Source organism: Merops nubicus, unplaced genomic scaffold, assembly GCF_000691845.1.
Source record: "Merops nubicus isolate BGI_N331 unplaced genomic scaffold, ASM69184v1 scaffold1063, whole genome shotgun sequence".
Taxonomy (NCBI): Eukaryota; Metazoa; Chordata; class Aves; order Coraciiformes; family Meropidae; genus Merops; species Merops nubicus.
In genome coordinates this window covers 10,373-30,136 of record NW_008600726.1, presented here as the reverse complement: position 1 = coordinate 30,136, position 19,764 = coordinate 10,373, and the positions used below count along the sequence as shown (strand labels likewise).

Sequence of the window (19,764 nt, the reverse complement as noted above, 5' to 3'; positions counted from 1 at the left end):
TGGGTGGTCACTACCCAGGACTCTGATAGGGAATCTTCACCTCCTGAGATGTTTCTGCAAGCTGGGATTATCCTCTCTGTATTATCTAGGCTCTTTACAGAGCTGGCAGCATAGATTTCTGTTGCTCATTTACGTGTTAGGGTGCAGTTTCTCCCAGGTTTTTATCTGGCTGTAAAGCAAAGTGGTGTGTCCAGAGCTCTCCAGGCTTTGGTCTGTTGGTCACTGAGCTTCTCCTGTGTGATGGAGTGAGAACTACTCCTTCTAAATTTGCAGGCAGTGCCGTGTTTGGACAGGTTATCCAGGTATTTCTCGAGGTCAGGATTAACCTCTGATAAACAGATGAATCTGCCTTAAGTAGTATAGAGGAACATCATCTTAGAAAGATGCCAGCTTCACCTCATCTGGCATCATCAGGGGCAGAAAAGCATGATGGAGGATGACTGCTAAGGTAGCAGATTTACCAAAAAGAGCTGGAGAGAAGATAGGCAACAAACAGGATAGAGTAAACTACATCCCAGCACCACACAAAAGCTGAACACCCCACTGGGCTGCGTAAATAAGCGTGTTCTTCCACTCCAGTTGGCATCAAGGAGGCCTCAGCTGGAGCACTAGCTTCAGCTCTGGGCATTGTACTTTGGGAAAGACATGGGCTAATTGAAGAAACTCCAGAGGAGAGAAACACAAATTATCAGTGGCCTAAAAAAAAAAAAAGAGGAAAACACAAAAGTACAGGGTTTATGTGCTTTAATGAAAGTCTCTGCAGGGAGACAAGAAGGTGGAAATACATAAATGTTGATGCAAAAAGGAACAGACTGGCCTGTTCTCCAGGTCCACCAGGGATGGGCTGAAATTTCACCCAGGGGATTTTATTTTGTTATGAAAAGTAAGAGGCTGAAAAACTTGGATAAATAGTAGGCTGCTGAAAATTGTCACAGTTTTGCTGAAATCAATGGAGTCTGACAGTTTTTGCACCAGCTTGAGAATCAGCATGTTAATTTTTTAACACATTTCAAAGGGGGCATGTTGCTTGCTATAATACACTTTAGATGAATACACTTCCTTACATATGTAATTAAAAGCGCCTTAGATACTGAAGACTGCAATAAAAATCTCATTTAATTTCCATTGCATGCATTCATTTACATTTTGTGATTTTCAATTTAGCCAGTGCAATTCTGTTTAAGGGCACATTATGCTGCATTTTCTCACGTATCAGCCCTGCACTTCAGTATTTGGACTGGAGATGTTGGAGGCAACACATGAATTTTTTCTTCTGTTATTCTGGGATGAGCTATTCCAAAAACTGAGCTGATCTGGCTACGTCCCTGGGATGTGCTAGCACTTAAGGGAGTTTAAAAGCCAGTATATATTTGTGTGTGGTAGTTAAACCACCAGAATATGTCCATAGCTTACTGCAAAAGCTCCAAACCCCCTTCTTATGCATTTAAGCCATAAACACTCAAACTGGGAGCCTGTGTTTTAATGGCAATTGTGGATAGCGCTGCAGGTATCCTGCTTTACTCTTCTTTTTAACACACAAAGCAAAGCAGAAGAGATACCCCTTAATGATGCTTTATGTTGCAAAGATTTCATCCATTGTCACCATGAAAAAATGCAAAGCACCAGAGTTTTGGCATGTGGGTAATAGCCATGGCTTGTGCAGAAGTACAATGCACCTGAGGCATTCAGAGAGGTTATTTTTCATCCCTTATTAAGCTGCTTCCTGACTCTACAGTGTGCTTTTAGTAGACAAAACACGGAGTACTTTTTGACAAGTTAGTAGGAAATAGAGAGAGGGAATGAGGGAGAGGAGAAAATAACTTTAAATAGTTTGTTGTTATTTTTGCAGTAATTGCAAAGTACAGCAAGTCATCTGACAAAGTGAGTGATCCCCTCCGAGAAGTGATAAACTCTAATCTCTCTGTGTATTGTTTTCGGTGGCTTTCTCCAACAGCTCTTTCACACCCTTGAAATATCATTTTTGAAGGCAAGATAGGAGACTGAGTTGCAGTGAAAACATCACCCCAAAGTGTTGGGACAAATGGACAAGCTTTGGCAGAGGCTGCCAAAGCTTTCTTGTCAGTTTAATTACTGTTCCCTGGCAGGCAAAAGAGCAGTGTGACTGCTTGAGTGACAAGTAACACACTTCTTGTATCTCCAGGCACTGGGTGTTTGCTAACTTTTTGAAGTTCCTCAGAAAGCAGCTACAGATCTTGAGATCTGTGAATGCAGATAATTAAGGTGATTAGCACAGAACCTCTCAAATCATATTGTTTCTTGCTGCCAAGTGCTCTGGGTCACGTGGTGGAAGGAGAGTAACATATCAAAGCTTGGGTTATCCAGGTTACAGGGACATGGGGTTAGCTTCTGTAATGAGAGTCCATTGAGTAGCTGGGGAAGCAGATTTTTACCACTGCTTGACTAGAAGCCTCAAAACAGGCCATATATTTGCAGCCCTGCCACTAGGATCCTGAATTTTGTTTGATGTACATTACACAGTGAGCGCTAAATGATGAGACAACTTTGTTTGTTTTATTTTAGTAGGCATATTGTTTTATATCTTAAATATTTTAAAGGGGTTATTAAGTTGCTTGTATTTGATACAGATACTGAAAGTCCTTTGATGATGCCCTGCGTAAGATCAGTTAGGGAGACAGATGAGATGAGTAGATAGATTTCTTGACCTTTAAAACATAATTGTTCTCCTAAGTGAATAATAATGAGCATTTCTTGAGGCAGATAACTGTAGCTACCTGAAATGTGATGGCTGAAAAGAAGCCAGGGAACACCAGTACTCTATAACACAGGCAGTTTAATAACCCAATTTGTCATCATTAGCAATAAGATGTATTTGACTAAACGTAAGGGTCAGAGTCTACCCCCTAAAGACAGGCCTCCTATGCCCTGGGACATATGAGTTGCCCCAATAGCAGTGGCACAGCCAACGGGAGCTGGGGCAGGATGCCCTTGGCCAGCTTGGGGTGGCACCTGTGCTTGCAGATTCATGTTCCCAAATTTAGGGTGCTTAAGCTCTTCTTACACTCAAAAGATGTCTAGTCTACTGGCCAGCAGAGGCTGGAGAGAGATAGCTAAGCCTGTGTCCTTGATAACAGAAAGCTGAGCACATCTCTGTTAGGTTAGGGCTAGTCCTATTTCTGCCTGTGCACTTTCTGATGGTAACATTAAAATACATCAGAAATCACAGGCAGGACATGATATTCCATCAAATAAAACTACAGTGCTTTCCAACAAGGCTTAGGAGAAATTTTTAATTAATCTTTTGTACTTCCAGGCTTTTGAAGATATTTACCTTGAAGATAGAAAAAACATAAAAACCATGCTGGAATATGCTGACAAAGTATTCACTTACATCTTCGTCTTGGAAATGCTCCTGAAATGGGTGGCTTATGGCTTCAAGAAGTATTTCACCAATGCCTGGTGCTGGCTGGACTTCCTTATTGTGGATGTAAGTATCATTTTGGAACTGTGATGCTTCCTGTGTTGGATTTTATAAGGCATAAGAAGGAGCTGTTAAGTCTGGCAGCTTTGTGTTTGCAAAATGACAGCCGCCACTCTGATGCTGAGTTGCAGCTCTAGGCAAGGTTCAAAGGAGGTCCTGATAGGTAACCATGCATCCCCAGAAATCAGTGTTCCAGAGGGGAGGAGACCACTTGGTGTTGTTACGTAGATGTGTCACCCTGCTAATCTGAGTCACTCTCCCTTCTCATCCCTAGGAGCTCACTCTTAGCATTTAACATCTCGTTCTACACAAGGTCTGGTTACCCACTGCTGCCCCACGCCTGACCTCGACTCACAAGTCTTTCAGCAGATTAGAGAAGTTGTCCTTGGCATAGTCTCCTGGCGAGGCTGCCAGCAGCGTGTTACAGTATGTTCAGTACCTCCTCCCAGGTATTTACCAGTGAGGGAGTCCAGAAAAAGGTGTGAATAGTCCTGTCAAAGTGATTTCACTGTTCCAAACTACAAAATACTCCAAATCCTTGAAATGTTACAGTGCATAGTTCTCCTATGAGGATAACCCTGAAAAGTGAGTAGGAGTTGAACAAAAGGGAGATCATGTCATAGGAGACTTTTGGGGCCACACATGTCCACACCAAAATGTCACATTGCCTGGATGTTGTGGGATCTTCCCAATTCAGGAAAACCCAGCAACACCAGCATCCTCCAGGTGAGGTTTAACATTTTATCACAGCATATAAGTAAGGAGGCAATCATCTCCCTGAGGCCATTTCTTATTAGTTTGAGGTATTAATGTGGAAGGCTGGCAGAGCTCTGCCATGACTCTGTAACTTATTAAACTTTTGATAAATTATTTTTCCCCATTTTACATCTGAACCTTGACTCAGGGGAGAACTGCACTTTCTTTGGCCTCAGTCCAGGAAAGCACTTCAGTGGGACAATTTACTTGTTTGAAGTTATGGACATGTCTAAGTGCACTGCTGGATCTGAGCCTTCTTTGGAAGCTTCTCCAGAGCCTTAATAAATTGATTTATGAAGAGGAAGTTCTACATAAATTGTAGGTCATAAATTCCTCTCTGCATACACGCTTGGAAACCTCTTAAAGGGAAGGCACTCGTTTTTCACAGATTAGCTTCAAGAGAAGAGGAAGGCCTGGTTTAATTATCTAACCACAAAATTGGAAACCAGTAGTTCCTAAGTTATACTCCAACCCTGAAAACTCTGCTTGCTGTGGTTTAGAATGAGTGACATAACTTTTCTTTCCTCATTTCTGCACCTGTAAGATGGGACTAAAACTCACCTAAAGTATTACACGGGCTTCCAGGAATTTGTTATTGGAGTCATTGTTTTGATGAGCTTCTGAAGAAGGGCTGGATGAGGGCTGAATATTCTCACAGCTATAAGTGGGGACCTTCCTGATGGGATCAACAGTTTGCACAGTGAATTCACAGAAACAGTTTGGAGCTCTGCTGCATCGTTAACAGTCTGAAATGAGTTCCACACTCGTTAGAAATACATACTCTGTAGCATGACATTTAGTTAATACCAAAGGGAGTAAAACAAAACAAAGCTTAATTCTGTCCTCCATGCATAAACCCCTCTTGGAACAGGAGCTACACAAGAATGCAAAATCAGTATGTAAACCCAAAATTTACCTACATATTTGCCTTTCAATGGTGGAGTTTGTAAGCATAATGATAGAATGTAGAGGAAGCCATAGGTAGGCTGGCAAGGGAACTTCACTTCCCTGCCACCCATCCAAAGCACATTTGGCATAAAACAGTGGGAGAGGTAGAGGACCACGAGCCCCTGGGATGGCCCTTATCCCCAGAAAATCCACCCCAGAGCCCTTTTACTGACCCAGAGTTTTTTATTTTCTTAACCCACATTTAAACTTTGGTTTTGCAGCCTTCTGATCTAACCCAAAAGTTGCTTCATCCTTGAGTTGTTTTAGTTATTGATTGACTCACTTGGTAGTGCTGGGTTAACGGTTGGACTTGATCTTAAAAGTCTTTTCCAACCAAAATCTATGATTCTATGACTCTAGCAAATCACTTGTCCTTTGGCGTTCTCAGTGAATAAAGATTTTCTCCCTACCCCATTTTTTTCTTCAAAGTAATTTCCCAATGTGGATTATAAGAACCTGGTACTATATTTTTAGCAGGTTTAACAGATGCTCTTCTACCCTATTGCTCACCCACCCTGCCATTCTGAATTGGCAGAGAAACATGCTATCATTTCTCCAACACACTTAACTTCAATTTACATTTTCTTTTTGGTCCTTTGAGAACCAAATCACTGCATCTGAGCTGCAGAAGGGACTGAATGGGCAAATTAGCTGCTCCAAAAGAAGCAGATGAACCACTTGTCTGATTTTTCTCAAATTTATTTGTTTAAAATTATTCACTTAAAAATTCCAGATCTGCAAATTATTCATTAGCAGTTTGGTATCAGTATTCAAAATTCAAGTTGAGATGGTTGATTTTTCATTGGACATGTGAAACCATCTATCATCTGTTTTTTCATTGTACAAATGCAACTCAGAATCCTTTTTCTCTTGTGAATAATTCATAAAACCAGCTCAAATTTTGCAAGTATTCACTATTTCTAAAACGGAAGTGAACCCAGAGAGGGTATAAGCATATTGCTGCCAAATATTTTATTATTATTATTATTATGATTGTACTTACCATGCCTTTTGAAAGACCTTTGACACTGATTTGGGCCAGTAAAACAGCAAAGGCTCTATTTGACAATTGTGGATTACTAAAGAAACTTCTGTCTTACAAAGCCTGAACATCAAAAACCACACAGTAATCCACAAACTGAGAGCTATTTTTGCTGGATATAGAATCCCTAAAGGATGATCTCTGATAATGGGTTTCTCTGCATCTCAAAGAGGTTTGCTAGTGTAGCAAATCCATGAGAGAGTGCTTTGAAATACATCACGATACAATAAAGTCCTATCAAAAACTCTGCAACAGTTTTCTTTGGGAGAAAGGAGTAATCAAACCCCCAAATACACACTTATTTCAACTTGGGACACCTGGAAAAGATGCCTCAGGTGTCTGCTGAAATGTGGATATACTGAACCAACAGCACTAGTGTACATCTACCTCCCTGCAAATAACAAGTGTACTGCTAACCCCCTTCTACAGTGCAGATGTAGCCCCTCTGTGCTCACGAACTGGAGTGGTGGGTACTCAGTTCACAGCTCTTTTCAAATGAGGGAAAAGCAGAGACTGTATTTAGTATATCTGGAAGGGCAGGCAGACAACCCTACCACCATCAGGAATGGTGTTTATGCACAGTCCTCTTTGCTAGGGCACACAGGCAAATATTTTCACAAAGAATAGCTATTTTCCAAGCATTCATGCATTTAAAACCTCTTCATACGAAGCAGATTAGACATGGAATCTGAACTTGGCCAAAGACAGAAGCTCATGGCCTTAAAAATGAAAATTTATGAAAACTGCTCTCAGCCAGGCATGCCCTGTGGCAGGCAGAGACAGTCAGGGTTCAAAACAAGAGGCAGATAAACTCCACCAGTTGTGCATGCTGGTGTTATGGTTGACGTTCCTTTCAGTTCTTTCCTCTGACCTATAAATATTATCATGAGCTTATCTAGTTTGAGTTTCAGCCAATTAATTGTCAGCTACATCCCAGTCTCTGCTGACAGTGGATGGGTTATTCCATTACAGTGGTCACTTTGGGAAAGGCATCAATCTTGAGCTTGACATCATTCAAAGGCTGGAGGTGTTACAGTCAACATCTTCTTCACTCACTGGTCATGCACTGAAGACAGAGGGGAGAGACTGGCACCTTACAGAAACCTCTTGGAAAAGAGATGTAAAGTCCATAACTCATTAGTAACAATGCTCAGAAAAAAAAGTCACAGTGAAGTTTCATTGCCTGTGGCAGACACAGAAAAATCCTCCTAAATGGGCACTAATGTCATCTCTCTACAAAAGTCCATTAACACAAATCCATCATCTCCATTGCAGCTTTTGGGTTCAATTTAATTGACTAAAAGTTAGTCCCAATCCAGGCTTACAAAAAAAAAATGTTGATTGTCATTTGCTGAGTTTGGAAATGAGGGGACCTGGGGGTTTCACCACCAACATTTTTTAATATTATCCTATCTTTCAAAATTTGATACTTGGGGAAAGCTATTTTCTCAAGCAATGGCTTTCTTAGAGATGGTGGCATCCTCTTCCTCTTCAGCTCTCTCCAGCAATGGGACCTAATGAAGTCCTGTAGTGAGGAGGGGAAGATCATCTCAAGTTCTCATTTTTTTTTTCCTGATGCCCCATCAGTTTTTCTCCAGCTGAGTCACCATGGAGGAAGATTTCTCCTTCTGTCCCTTTCCCCAGAGAGCCGTGGAGGCTTACAACAGCTTTAAGCAGTCTATCTGTCTGCAAAATAGTTCAGGCAAGGCTCAGCAATGGATTTGGAGGCCAGGAATCTCAAATGAGTTATTCGACAAGTCCACTAGGCAGGATTTTGCAGATGCTTTTATGGAAGTAAAATAATGTGTACGTTTCACACCCCTCCCATACATTTTGTGAATGGTTATAACACAAAATTTTTCTGGTGTTTGCCTGCAGCTGTTGAGTTTGTACCTAGAGATCTGTATTCCCCATTGAGCAGCTTTCCAACTTTCCTGTTTGCTGCCAAATTTCATATTTGGTTGTTTGAGAACCGCTCATGGATGTTCAGTCATTACATGCACCATCACTTTCCCTGAAAGCTTAAAAAAATACAGATATTACATTTTCTGAGATAGTTTCCTGGAAAGCACTTGTGCTAAGATTTCTACTTCATATAGTTCACTGCCAGGCAAGTTAAAAAGCAGCTAATAACGTTTTAGTTTGAGATGAACAATTTTAAACTGTCTTTCTATCCCTCGTTAAGAAATGAATTGAATTAAACTATGCCCTTGTGTTGGATTGTCTTTAAGTGACAATTAAAAACTTTCTCTATAAAGTAAATATTGATGGCTTATGATTACTTTAATTGTTTTTTCCATCTGTATTCCCTGTTGATTAGCAAGGTGATTTCTGCTTGCTTTACCAGTAATTACACAATCTGCTGTAATGACTTGTTCCCAAACAGCACTGAAATCCAATTTGTATTCTTGGGAAATTATCCTAAAAGCAGGTGAATTTCACCCAGTTTCTGTTCAGAAAAGCACACAGGAACAGAATGACAAAAATATAGCTGCGGTAAAGTAAAAATAATATAGCTTGTCACTTGGAGAAGTACCTTAAGAGTGAACTTGATAATACTCTCTTCAAGTTACCAAAAATCCATTGGTTACAACAGAGATTACTCCAGAGTTCATTTTTTGACTCGTTTTCTTCCAGTTCCTCAAAACAAATGTTCATGTGGGATTTTTGAAGATGGCTCAGTGCTCATTCTTCAGAGCCTCTGCTGATGGCACAAACCTCCCAGATAACTAATGGGAAAGAGAATCCCTCTCCAGAAGGCAGAGAGCCTGGTTTGGAAGGAAAATAAATAAATAAATAAAACTGCAGGTTTACTCTGTATTAGCTAATTCAGGATAAGTGAAAAAAAAAAAAAAGAAATTCCACACGAAGATGAGATAAGTGGTTTTAATGTGTGTTAGCAGGTCAGCCGATGCTGTAAATCTCCCTTCTGCCTCTCCACATTTTATCTCAACATAACACCTGCAAAAACATCCAAATGTCTTGTCTTATCTTGGTTTGCACCTCATGTTATTTACCACAGAGATGCTAAAAAGAGAGCAACCGAGCTTTGCCAAGTGGAAGCACAAGCTCATTTTGAGAAAAGGCACAGCAGGACAGGGAAAAGGGTCAGTAAAGGAAGGTGAGGAGAAGAGTAGGTGTAGGTCACTGCCTGCCTACAACTTACCAAACAGTTGCTGGTGTTACTGCAATTACTGACAAATTTCAATTGCTGAGGGAGAATTTCAACTTTTGAAAGTGATGTAAAAAACCCATCTCAATTCAGATTGTGCTGAACTAGGTTTAACCATCCATTTTTATTTCTCAAAGTTATTTAACAGAGCACATTGAAGTTATTTAGCAGAGCACATTTCAATGTCCTTTTTTAGAAAAATATGCTTAAAAAGAAAACAATGAATAAAACCCGAGAGCTCTTGCATGCAGCTTGCTTAGCCCTTTCCATGAGTGACTGTGGCAGCCAAATTCCTTAAACAGTGATGTTCTCCCTTGCATGGAGGATCAGAGCTGAGGGGGAACATGTGGCCTGTAGCAGTTCAGAGTCCTACACGCTCTGCGGGGACAGAAGAGGGTTGTCCTAGAGTTCTTCTCCCTGATGACCAGCACTTTTGTAACCCCAACTGTTGCAGACTGAAAACCATCTTCCCACTACCCTTGTGGCGCCATCCAGGATGGCCTGACACAGCTCAAGAGACTGATGCCAGGAGGAGGGGGAAGGAGGAAGTGAAGGGAGAGAAGGAACCTACAGAAGCTATTTATTAGGGGGACAGAGATTAAAGGATTTAGGATGAAACTTGAGAGCTGTGCTCCAGTAGTGTAGCAATTTTGTCCTGGCCTTCTGCCCTGGTATGAATGGCTTTGGGGTGCTTTGTGCTAAGAAAAATGAAGATGAGGAATCCTACTTGTAGTATATACTCTTACTTGTACCATTGTCCTTTCTAGCAGAAATTGGGAAGCGTTCTTGAGTCCCTTTCCATCCTAGCATATTCAACACAATATCCGGATCAATCAGGTTCAAGAATCCAACTAACCAGAGATGATTTTCAAGCTAAGAATATCATCTTTCTCACATCAGCTTGGTATTTTTTCATATTGATTTGAAACATCTGATTAAATAAATGGTTTAGGGAATTCAGCCAATCCAGAACAGCACCTTGTGGAAGCATCTCAAACAGACTTTTCTATGATTTTTCTCTCTTTTTAATTTTTTTTTTTACTTCATTTTTCATCATGTCATACGTGAGTAGGGTTGATCCTAATCCTGCCCATAAATAAGCATTCCTTCAGCTCAGCACCTCAGCTCCCAACGGCTGGGATGGAAATGCAGCAGAGTCGATGGGACTGAGCATCCAGGGAAAAATGTTCTCTCAGTAATTACTATGCACACCCCTGGCATTATAACAGTATCTTCAAATAATAAATGATAATCATCAAGCATATTCCTATCTACTCCTGACAACAGCATTCAGCATCAAGAGTGTACCCTGAGATGAATTATGTTGTGTTTTTAGAGATCTTTTTAAGGGGAGGATATCTTTCTTCTTCGGCTGCCCTAAATCAAGGCTGTCTCCACATGGCATCTGGATGAGAAACAGAATGCAGCTAATGATGAAGAAATTCTTTTGGTATAAATACCAGACTTTCCAAGGCAGCTGCACCCGCACAGCCACCGTGGCTGCCACAAGGAGAATGACTTTGGGTCTTGGCCAAGCTTTGGCTGATCAAGGAGTGTCATGTGGTCCTCACAGCAATCCTTCTGCCATCTCTACCCCAGGCTGATAAATGGGACCCAGAGGGCTGGCAAAGGTGTTTGTTTACAGGGAAAAGGTGAATTTAGACAAGCCAAAAATCCATTTGGAAAGGGTGTGGTGGGAAAACTGCAGATGAATAAGTCAGTTTGTGTCTGGCTGGATGTAAGCTGGCAGCAGGAGGTCGTTCAGACTCACCCTCAAAAATTAGCTGAGGTTTAATTCTTGATTCGCAGCCATTTGCCTTGGGAATTGACTGGAGTTGTTACAAAAGCCTGAGCAGGTGTAAAGGAGGTGACAGATTAAGAAAACAGCGAGACATAAAGAGGTTCTTCTGGAAACCACCAGGAAGCAATTAGGATGCAGAAATGATTTATTTAAAAGCATTTAAGCCAGAAGGAGTGGCACATGCTGGTTGCAGCAAGGCTGCCCTCTGAAAAAGAAACACTGCATTGAAAAACACGGACCTCAGGACAGGGAAGCAAGCTGAGAACAGAGAGGCAAGGTCCTGGAGAAAAAACCATGAGGAGGTGATGTAAAAGCCTTTTTTAACCTGAGTTATAAGTAGCATTGGGCTTTCCAGGAGATAATTTTTGTTTATAATTAATCTAGGCACTTGTGTAGCCCATCATATTATACTACAGGAGAGCACTCCACAAGCAGTAATGAACTGTGCTGCCAGGGAGGGAAGCTGCTCATTAACTCGTTTGCAGACACACTTTCATCTCCACGCTGTGGACTAACTCCAAGCAGTCCTAAGAAGTTCCTAGTCTTTGTGCAGGTGGTGTTTCAAGGAAGCAGGTAGCAGAGGTGGGAATTTGGTTTAGGTCACCTTAATATCTCTCAAGTGTCCTAATTTTAAGACTTTAACCTTACGCCTTTATTCATAACTTGCAATTTCTGGATTGGCAAGTGCAATGATACAGTTAGGAATCTATATGGCACAAATGCAATGTCAGAGTGAAAAGGTAAAGACATATTTTTTAAAAATAAGGTGATAATAAATATCTGCTCAGAAATGGTAAATTCTAAAGGGAATACCAACCTCATTACAATCACTTTTCTCCCAACAGTATTTCAGAGTGGCAATATGAAGTTTCATGTTCTTCAGTGTTTTTTGGTTGGGTTTTTTTTTTTTTTCAATTTCCCCTTTCCCTGTAGTTTTTCCAGTTTGCATTTGGGATACAGACCGAATGTTGTTCCTTTTCTACTCAAGTGGAGCAACCTGGGTCTGCAGACCTGGCTCTTAAAGACCCTGGGTTGTCACTTGGGCTGTGAAGGTTTCTTTGAGTAGTCCTATCCTTGGCAGCAATGGTCAGGAGAAACCACACTGATTGAAAAGAGGCACCCAAAGTAATCCAAACTTTTTTTCCTTTACTTTTTTTTTTTCTTTTAAAAAAGCATACTTACAGAGAAAGAAACAGGTGCTCCTGGGGCACAAAAAAAGCTATTTGGAAGCACTGGGGACCTGCATTAGCAGAAACTGCTTATTTAAATAAGTGGCCAGAGCTTTCAACTCAGCTGCTGTGTTCCCTTTAGGATGTGTTTTATTTTTTTCTCCCCCTCTGCTCTCTCCTCTCTGATTTGAACAAGGAGGTTAATTTGATGAAATCTCTAGCTGCATAAAACACATGCTCTTGCCCAAACTGGGAAGGAGGTGTCCTCTCTTCCCCAAGCCAGCAGCTTGCAGGGTATCGCTCACAGTTGCATGCTGCAGGAGGCAGACATTCAGTAGAGGTTCCCGTGGTTCTCATGGGTTTTAGGATTTATATGACCAACCAAGGAGGATTTTTACTGTTGCTCGGGCAGACCTCTTTGTTCCCTGGGCTCTGCTATTAATTCATCTTAGCGGTGATGTGAGGTTAATTCAAAACTGCAGTGTATGCTGAGCAGCATCTGCCCTTGAATGGTGCTGCTCAGCTCTGCTTCCAGCTCGGGACAGTCATTGCTCACTGCTTGTCTGAAATTATGTGGTTTTGGGCTGGTGGGAAGGAATGCAAACAAGAGAGAGGAGCAGCCCTTATTCCAGCTGAAACCCATCTCCTTGATATAAGAAGCCCCATCAGCCTCAGGTGAAATACTGCTCCCAAAGTCTGTGCCCTTTTGGATTGCTGCCACCAGTTTAATTTCATGGCTCGAAAGTCTGTGCATGCTACTAATCTGCTATTAAAATGTGTGCATATAGGAAGGAACCCCACTCTACTCTTATAAATGTTAATTTTTTCTTGGGAAAAAGAGTCTGTGAGCTTATGATTAAAGACCATTTTCCCCATATGTGCTGTGAGGAAGCTGCATTATTGCACTTCCTACTTTATAGTTGGTTCTCTCTAGCCTTAAAATTCTCATCTGACAGCTTTACTGGGGTTTACACTGGTTTACAGCACTGATTTTTTAAGTCACTGTCAGATAATGAAGACATATACTTATTGTATAACTTTATATCTGTGTTCATAGTGGACAGTTTAATAGTCCAAAAATGCTGCATATCTGTTAACTGATGAATTATTGTGAGCACCACTGTGAGCACACTGGGAACCTAACACTGCACAGGTGCCACTTGGTTACGAATACCTGAGTCAGATCTCTCATCTCAAGAACAACAATATCCCACTACAATAGTAAAACAAAAATGGCAGTTACTGAAAAAAAAAAAAAAAATTTGATTCCTGGGCAAGACTTTTTAGATTTTGATCAAATACAATCCACTAGTGGATTGTTAAAATAATTAAGAAGTTCAGACATTATTCTCATTAGAATATATTAGAACATCAGAAATAGTGTGGCCAGCAGGACAAGGGCAGGGATCAGCCCCCCCTGTATTCAACACTGGTGAGGCCTCACCTTGAATATTGGGTTCAGCTTTGGGCACCTCACTGCAAGGAGGACATTGAGGGGATGGAGTGTGTCCACAGAAAGGCAACAAAGCTGGGGAAGGGTCTAGAAAACAAGTCCTGTGAGGAGCAGCTGAGGGAACAGGGATTGTTTAGCCTGGAGAAAAGGAGGCTCAGGGGAGACCTTGTCGCCCTCTACAACTCCCTAAAAGGAGGCTGTAGTGAGGTGGGTATCAGTCTCTTCTCCCTAACAAGTGGAAATGGCCTCAAATTGTGCCGGGGAGGTTTAGGTTGGACATCAGGAAAAATCTCTTCCTCAAAAGGGTTGTCAAGCCCAGGAACAGGCTGCCCAGGGCAGCGTTGGAGTCCCCATCCCTGGAGGGATTTAAAAGCTGTGTAGAGGTGGTGTTGAAGGATGTGGTTTAGTGGTGACCTGGCAGTGCTGCGGGTGAACGGCTGGACTTGGTGATCTTAAAGGTCTCTTCCAACCAAAACAATTCTGTGATTCTTTATTAACAATAACTTTGAACAGTTATCAGTGAGACTAGCCTCTCTTCAGAGATCATTGCCTTTGTTCTAAATACACCGATTCTTGATTTTACCCTGGAAACACATATGAATGTCATACAATGGGACACGAGACTCGTGGTGATAATTCCACTAAGCTACATAGATGACAGGAGATTGGCATTCAAAACCCCAGCCACAGGCCTGATAATCCTCATAGCTGGTGTTTCTAGTGTCACAAGATTTAAAAGCTCTTGTTTTTTTCATTGAGCATAACATTGAAAATGGAAAAAAAAAAAAAAAAAACAAAACCAAGAGCTGTGGGGTTCCTTTATCTCTGCCTTTACCCAGCTCCAGGAGGCTGTTATACAAACAACTGTAAAAATCTACATAGATAAATTTGCATATGGAAAATATGTAGAAATATAGAAATACAGGTCTATAAGTATATAGATGTAATTTATTTGTATATAACATTTATTTATAGATATATTTATAGATACATAGATAAACTATCTCTGGGCAAATAAAGTAAGGAATAGGGGGGGGAAATTCTGTAAATGCCAGAATCAGCACCCCTGCCTGCCTGTGATGTCAAGAAGAAGCAGAGGTGTGTAACTAACTTCAAGGTGGCTTTGCCTGGAGCCTGAGCTTTGCTGGGAAACTCCACCACTGAGCTGGGCTGTAGATGCTGACACTTTCCAGGCTACCACTCTTTAGAGGTGGAATCCATTTTGGAAAGTCACCAACAGTGCTGAGGCTGGGCACTTGTTGGGCTGTGCTGAGATGATCTGAGGAAAGAAAAAGGGAAGACGTGCCACGTGGTGGAAATCCTAGCCTGTGAGATTGGTGAGACTTTTACCATTAATGTCTGTGGAGACAGGGTTGCATACACTGATTTATAAAGACCACTCCCTACTTTAGGGGCCCTCATTGCTAGCCAGGTTGTACACCAGCATTCACATTAGAAAAGCCAGTGACAGCATTGTGCTGGGACTTCAGAGGCACCAAGTGAACAGCAAGTCAAGGAACAGTCTAGAGTTAACGTGGAGAATATTATTAGTACTTGATTAAATTAAGGGTAAGGAAGGTTTAGATGGAAAGCTGTAAAAGCTTCTTAGTAAGATGTAACAGATTCTGGGAAGACCCTCGAGGGAAATGCTAGAAGCAGAGCATCTGCAACTGAGAACAATAATAAGGCTTCTTGGGTCAGAAGTGCACACAAGGATGAGAGACTCCATAGCTTACCTGGTCACACACGTGCTATGTGAAAGGTGAAAGTGAGGTGAACGCTCAAGCCCAACAGCAAGTTGTGCATTTAATAGGAAATAATTCCAGGCAACAGTGACTCCTCGGGATTCACCTGCGCTCCACAATGTCACGGTGCTGCCTCCTCATCAGGGGCATTTTTTTTGGAAAAATCTACAAAACTATTTGCAAATAGATATTGAAAGGATTAGGAATCTGTGCCATATTGTGAATCTAGAGGTTACATTGACCCTGGAGGTGTTTTCTGGGTGCCAGCACATTTCTGATACTGAACAGAGCACAAAGCAAAATCTTAGAGCAGCTCTGGGCTTCACAGCCTTGTAAAAGGAAAAAAAAAAGAGTAACAGAAACAGCTGACTTCACCTTTTGCTGTGATTATGTGGGGCAGTCAGCACCAATTTTGAAAACTGCTTGATTTGTTTCCTAAAAATAACCTTCCGGGTCACTTTTAATCAAGTCCAAATGGCCAAGTCTCTGTGTTAGTAATTCTCTTATAAATAAAATTTGACGGGGATACCTTCAAAACCAACATCCAAGCATTTAAACAAGTTGTCTCAAACTCAGTTCTGACTCCAGCCTTGTAAATCATTGCCAAATATCACACAGCTTCATGGCCTAATCCTCTGAAGAGATATCTAATGCTGTGTAAATCTGTGTCGGGAGGACACCAGCACCTGTGATGTGTTTCAGGGTGACATTTATGGCACTCTAAAGAAAATGGTAACCCCCTCATATCCAAAGTCTGGTCCTGCAGGATTTGAACAGAACATCTGCTTTTAAAAATGGGGAGTTTTAGGACACAAATCCAGAATGAGGGAGGAAGCATGCAGATGCACAAACCAAGGCAGGGTGAAAACCTTGAGATCTGACTTGAAGTCATTGTGGTGGAAGCTAGCAAAGGATGTTGGGTGCTCCATATTTGATTAATTTTCTTTTAAATCTGTACATTAATTTTACAAATGGTATGTGAGTGTATGCATCTTGGTTTCTATCACTGAGCATGGTATCAGTGAGATGTTTTTCTTACACCTATAGCCTTTCTGGAAAGGAAGCTCCAGGGCTTTTGGGGGTTAAGGCTGTTCTCTGCACTGAACTTTCTACCAGAGGCAGAAACATGTGCCACAGTGTTGCTCCTATCATGGTATCTCAATAACGTTAGTTATATTAGAGTTTTAAGATGAGTCATTTTAATTACTTTAGTGTATAAGTACGCTATGCATTTGCTTATTGCTATTAGACAAATCCTTCAGCCCCTTCTCATTATTTAGGCAACATTAAATCAATGGGTAGAGTGAATGGAAGGAGAAAGCTTTGGACTATATGTTTATGCAGCTTCAGAGTACAGGATGTAATCATGGCTGCTAAAAAAACAGGGAAGCCAGAAGGTGGGTACTGCCTCAGTTTGGAAGTGTTGACAATTTTAAGACGTTTTTGAATTCAAATCCAGATTTTCATCTTTAACTGTGAGCATTGACTGAGCAGGATTTAGGTGGAAGAAGTATGTCTAACCTATAGCATTACTTACTCTAAAACAGCTGCTCAGGCATGCTCATGTCATGGCTTCAGATCTGCTTTCCTAGAGCTGGAAGCAAAGTCTTCACTAGTGGTTTTTACCTCCCCAATGTCTAAGTGGCCCAAGTCATCAGGCCTTGAATCCAGTTTTCCTGTCTACTGTGATGATTTTCTAGCACACTCACCACTAAAATGCAAAAGTGTTTATTAAGACCTTCCTTCCATGTCAGCTGCTGAGTCTGGACACAGGAGGTGAGCTTGTGTCACACCTTGTTAAAGAGTAACATGTTAAAGCATGACAGTCAGACCCTGTGCCACTTAGTCATTTGCAGTAGTGGGCTGTCTTGCCCCAGCAGATTCCCAGCCCACTGCATCCAGCCCAGGCTTAGTGTCCCTGAGACCCCCTGCCCTTAGGCTTGCTGTCACCCACATGCCACAATAAAGCCATCAATAGGTAAATAATTTAACAAATTGAGCAAGTCTTACAAAGATGCTTAGCTGTGCAGGCAGCACTTGTACATAAGGAAATGCATATTCAGCAGACAGGTTGCTCCATAAAGGACACTAGCTTGTGACTTAGAGGACCACTCTCATCTTACCCTGCTTTATCACAAACCTCGTGAGTGATTTTGGGCTGGTCAGCCAGCAGTGCAGTTCAGAGGAAAAATTATTCCATCCTAAAATGAAATGGAAGTTTTCCCACCAGAGCAGTCTGTCTTCATGGAGGAGCCCAGCCCAGACTTTCCTTTTACAGTAAGCATCTGGGTTTTTTTATATTGTGTAGAAGTATCCCTGTTTTTAGACTTAGTTGTCATCTTTAAAATAGCAATAAAACACAATTCTTTGAGATAAGCTTTTCACACTCACATTGATGCGTGTGAGGTAATCTGATAATATGATAACTGTGGATGTGAAAACAGCTGAAGTAAGACAGGAATAAGGGAACTGTGATGAGCAATATGCACAAGTCTCTGTCTTCTAAGAAAATAATGTTTTGTAATATATAGTGATTAGTTTTGGTTCTTTTTTTTTACACACAAATTAGCATGATAGCCCTGGTGTTGGAGAATTATTTGTTTCTCACTCTCGACTTAGTAAGAGTTCAGGCTGTGGACACTGATTTGAGCATGCAAAACCCTGTTGCTCCATGTGTTTGTTAGTCTGACCTGTAATCTTCCCTGCCATTAGTTCATCCAGACTCCAGTCCCATGCCTGATGGCATCCACATTTCTGACCAACTGAGCACTACAAAAGCTCTGAGAACATGAAAAGCATTGCAGTCCCTCCATGCTATCTCCAGGTTTGGAAAGAGGTAGTTTATTTCAAATAGTCTTTGAAGAAGGATGAACTTCAACTTTGAAGTTTCCTTCTACTGTAAAGGCTGTGCAGAAACAAAAAAAAATAATGAAAAAGTGCAGAATCAAAGCACCAAGCTTATCATTCTTTTAGATTCTATGTTATCAAGTCATGTCTATCAGCAATCTAGACTTGTTTCTGATCAGTATGTTTAAGCTTAGTAATTGAATGGTAATGCTAAAATCTTTTATCTCTGCTGGAAACAGTTCGATCTCACAGGTGCTTCCATCTAGAAAGCCCTAAATTATAACACTTATGTGACTCATATTTTCAGTAGTGGAAGACAGGCACACCTTGAGGGGTATACAGGAAACCTACAGCATGGGCACCACAGAGGAGTGGTTTTGTAATGGTGGTCTCCTTTCTCACACCCGTTGTGCACGCTGACATTAAAAGGTTTTCTGTGCTTAGCTAAAAGAAAGCTGACAACTTTGAAAGTCTGTATTTCTGCATATTCTGCATTAAAGTGGAAATAAAAGGTTTGTGAGTTGATAAGAGTTCTGTATATGTGGGGATGTAAAAATCTCCTTTTTTCTGCATTGGTTTCATTTAATGGCTTCTGTTTAAGATTTTTTTTCCCACTAACTAACAGTCTCTTTTCAGGAAGGAAAGCCAGAGGAGAAGTAAAATGGCAGGAGTGTACTAACAGATTGGGGTTTTGCTTTGTGTCTCCATTCAGGTCTCTTTAATAAGCCTGGTCGCCTATACGCTTGGATACTCTGAGATGGGTCCCATCAAATCCCTCAGGACCCTCCGAGCACTGCGACCACTAAGAGCACTGTCACGATTTGAAGGAATGAGGGTAAGAGTATATAAAGAAACAATCAAAGCTCATGTCACATCAAGCATGTCACAGGGAACTGTTCCATGTGGTTTTGTCTTCATTTTCTCTGCCAAAGGAGATGAATGATAATGCTGCATCAAAACAGCAAAATCAGAAATCCGTTCTTTGTCTTGATTGCAATTGTATCATTATAGCTTTATCCTCTGGAGGATTTAATGATAAACTAATCCTGCTGCCTAACTTGTCATATTGTGCTTTAAAAAACAGCTTTTTGGTCGAGGAAGCATCTGGCTAACAATTACCTCTCAATTATAAGGCGTATCAAGGGAATAACCAAGCTACAAGTTTGCTCCCTGCTTCTGACATGTATTAAAATGAGACTGACTGGGAAAGTTCTTAAGGACTTTCTTCACTAATAATTAAAGCAAAAATTAGAAATGCTAAACATAGAGAGAACAAACTAATGAATATATAAAATCTTTTCTTTGAACAGTTTGCTGTTTTAATGTGGAATGTCAGGATTAACGTTAAAACCATGTAGCTTGTGCTTGTTC

At 41.1% G+C, this 19,764-nt stretch overlaps 1 protein-coding gene across 1 annotated transcript in view; it reads left to right on the top strand.

The window, feature by feature from the left end:
- Window positions 1–19,764, top strand: part of LOC103770491 (sodium channel protein type 5 subunit alpha-like) — a gene marked incomplete at its 3' end in the record, with an annotated part of 160,185 nt that overhangs the window by 135,084 nt on the left and 5,337 nt on the right. The window contains exons 20-21 of the mRNA XM_008937751.1: window positions 3,293–3,466; window positions 19,106–19,228. Coding sequence (XP_008935999.1) covers window positions 3,293–3,466; window positions 19,106–19,228 — 297 coding nt within the window. The remainder of the gene's footprint in view (window positions 1–3,292; window positions 3,467–19,105; window positions 19,229–19,764) is intronic.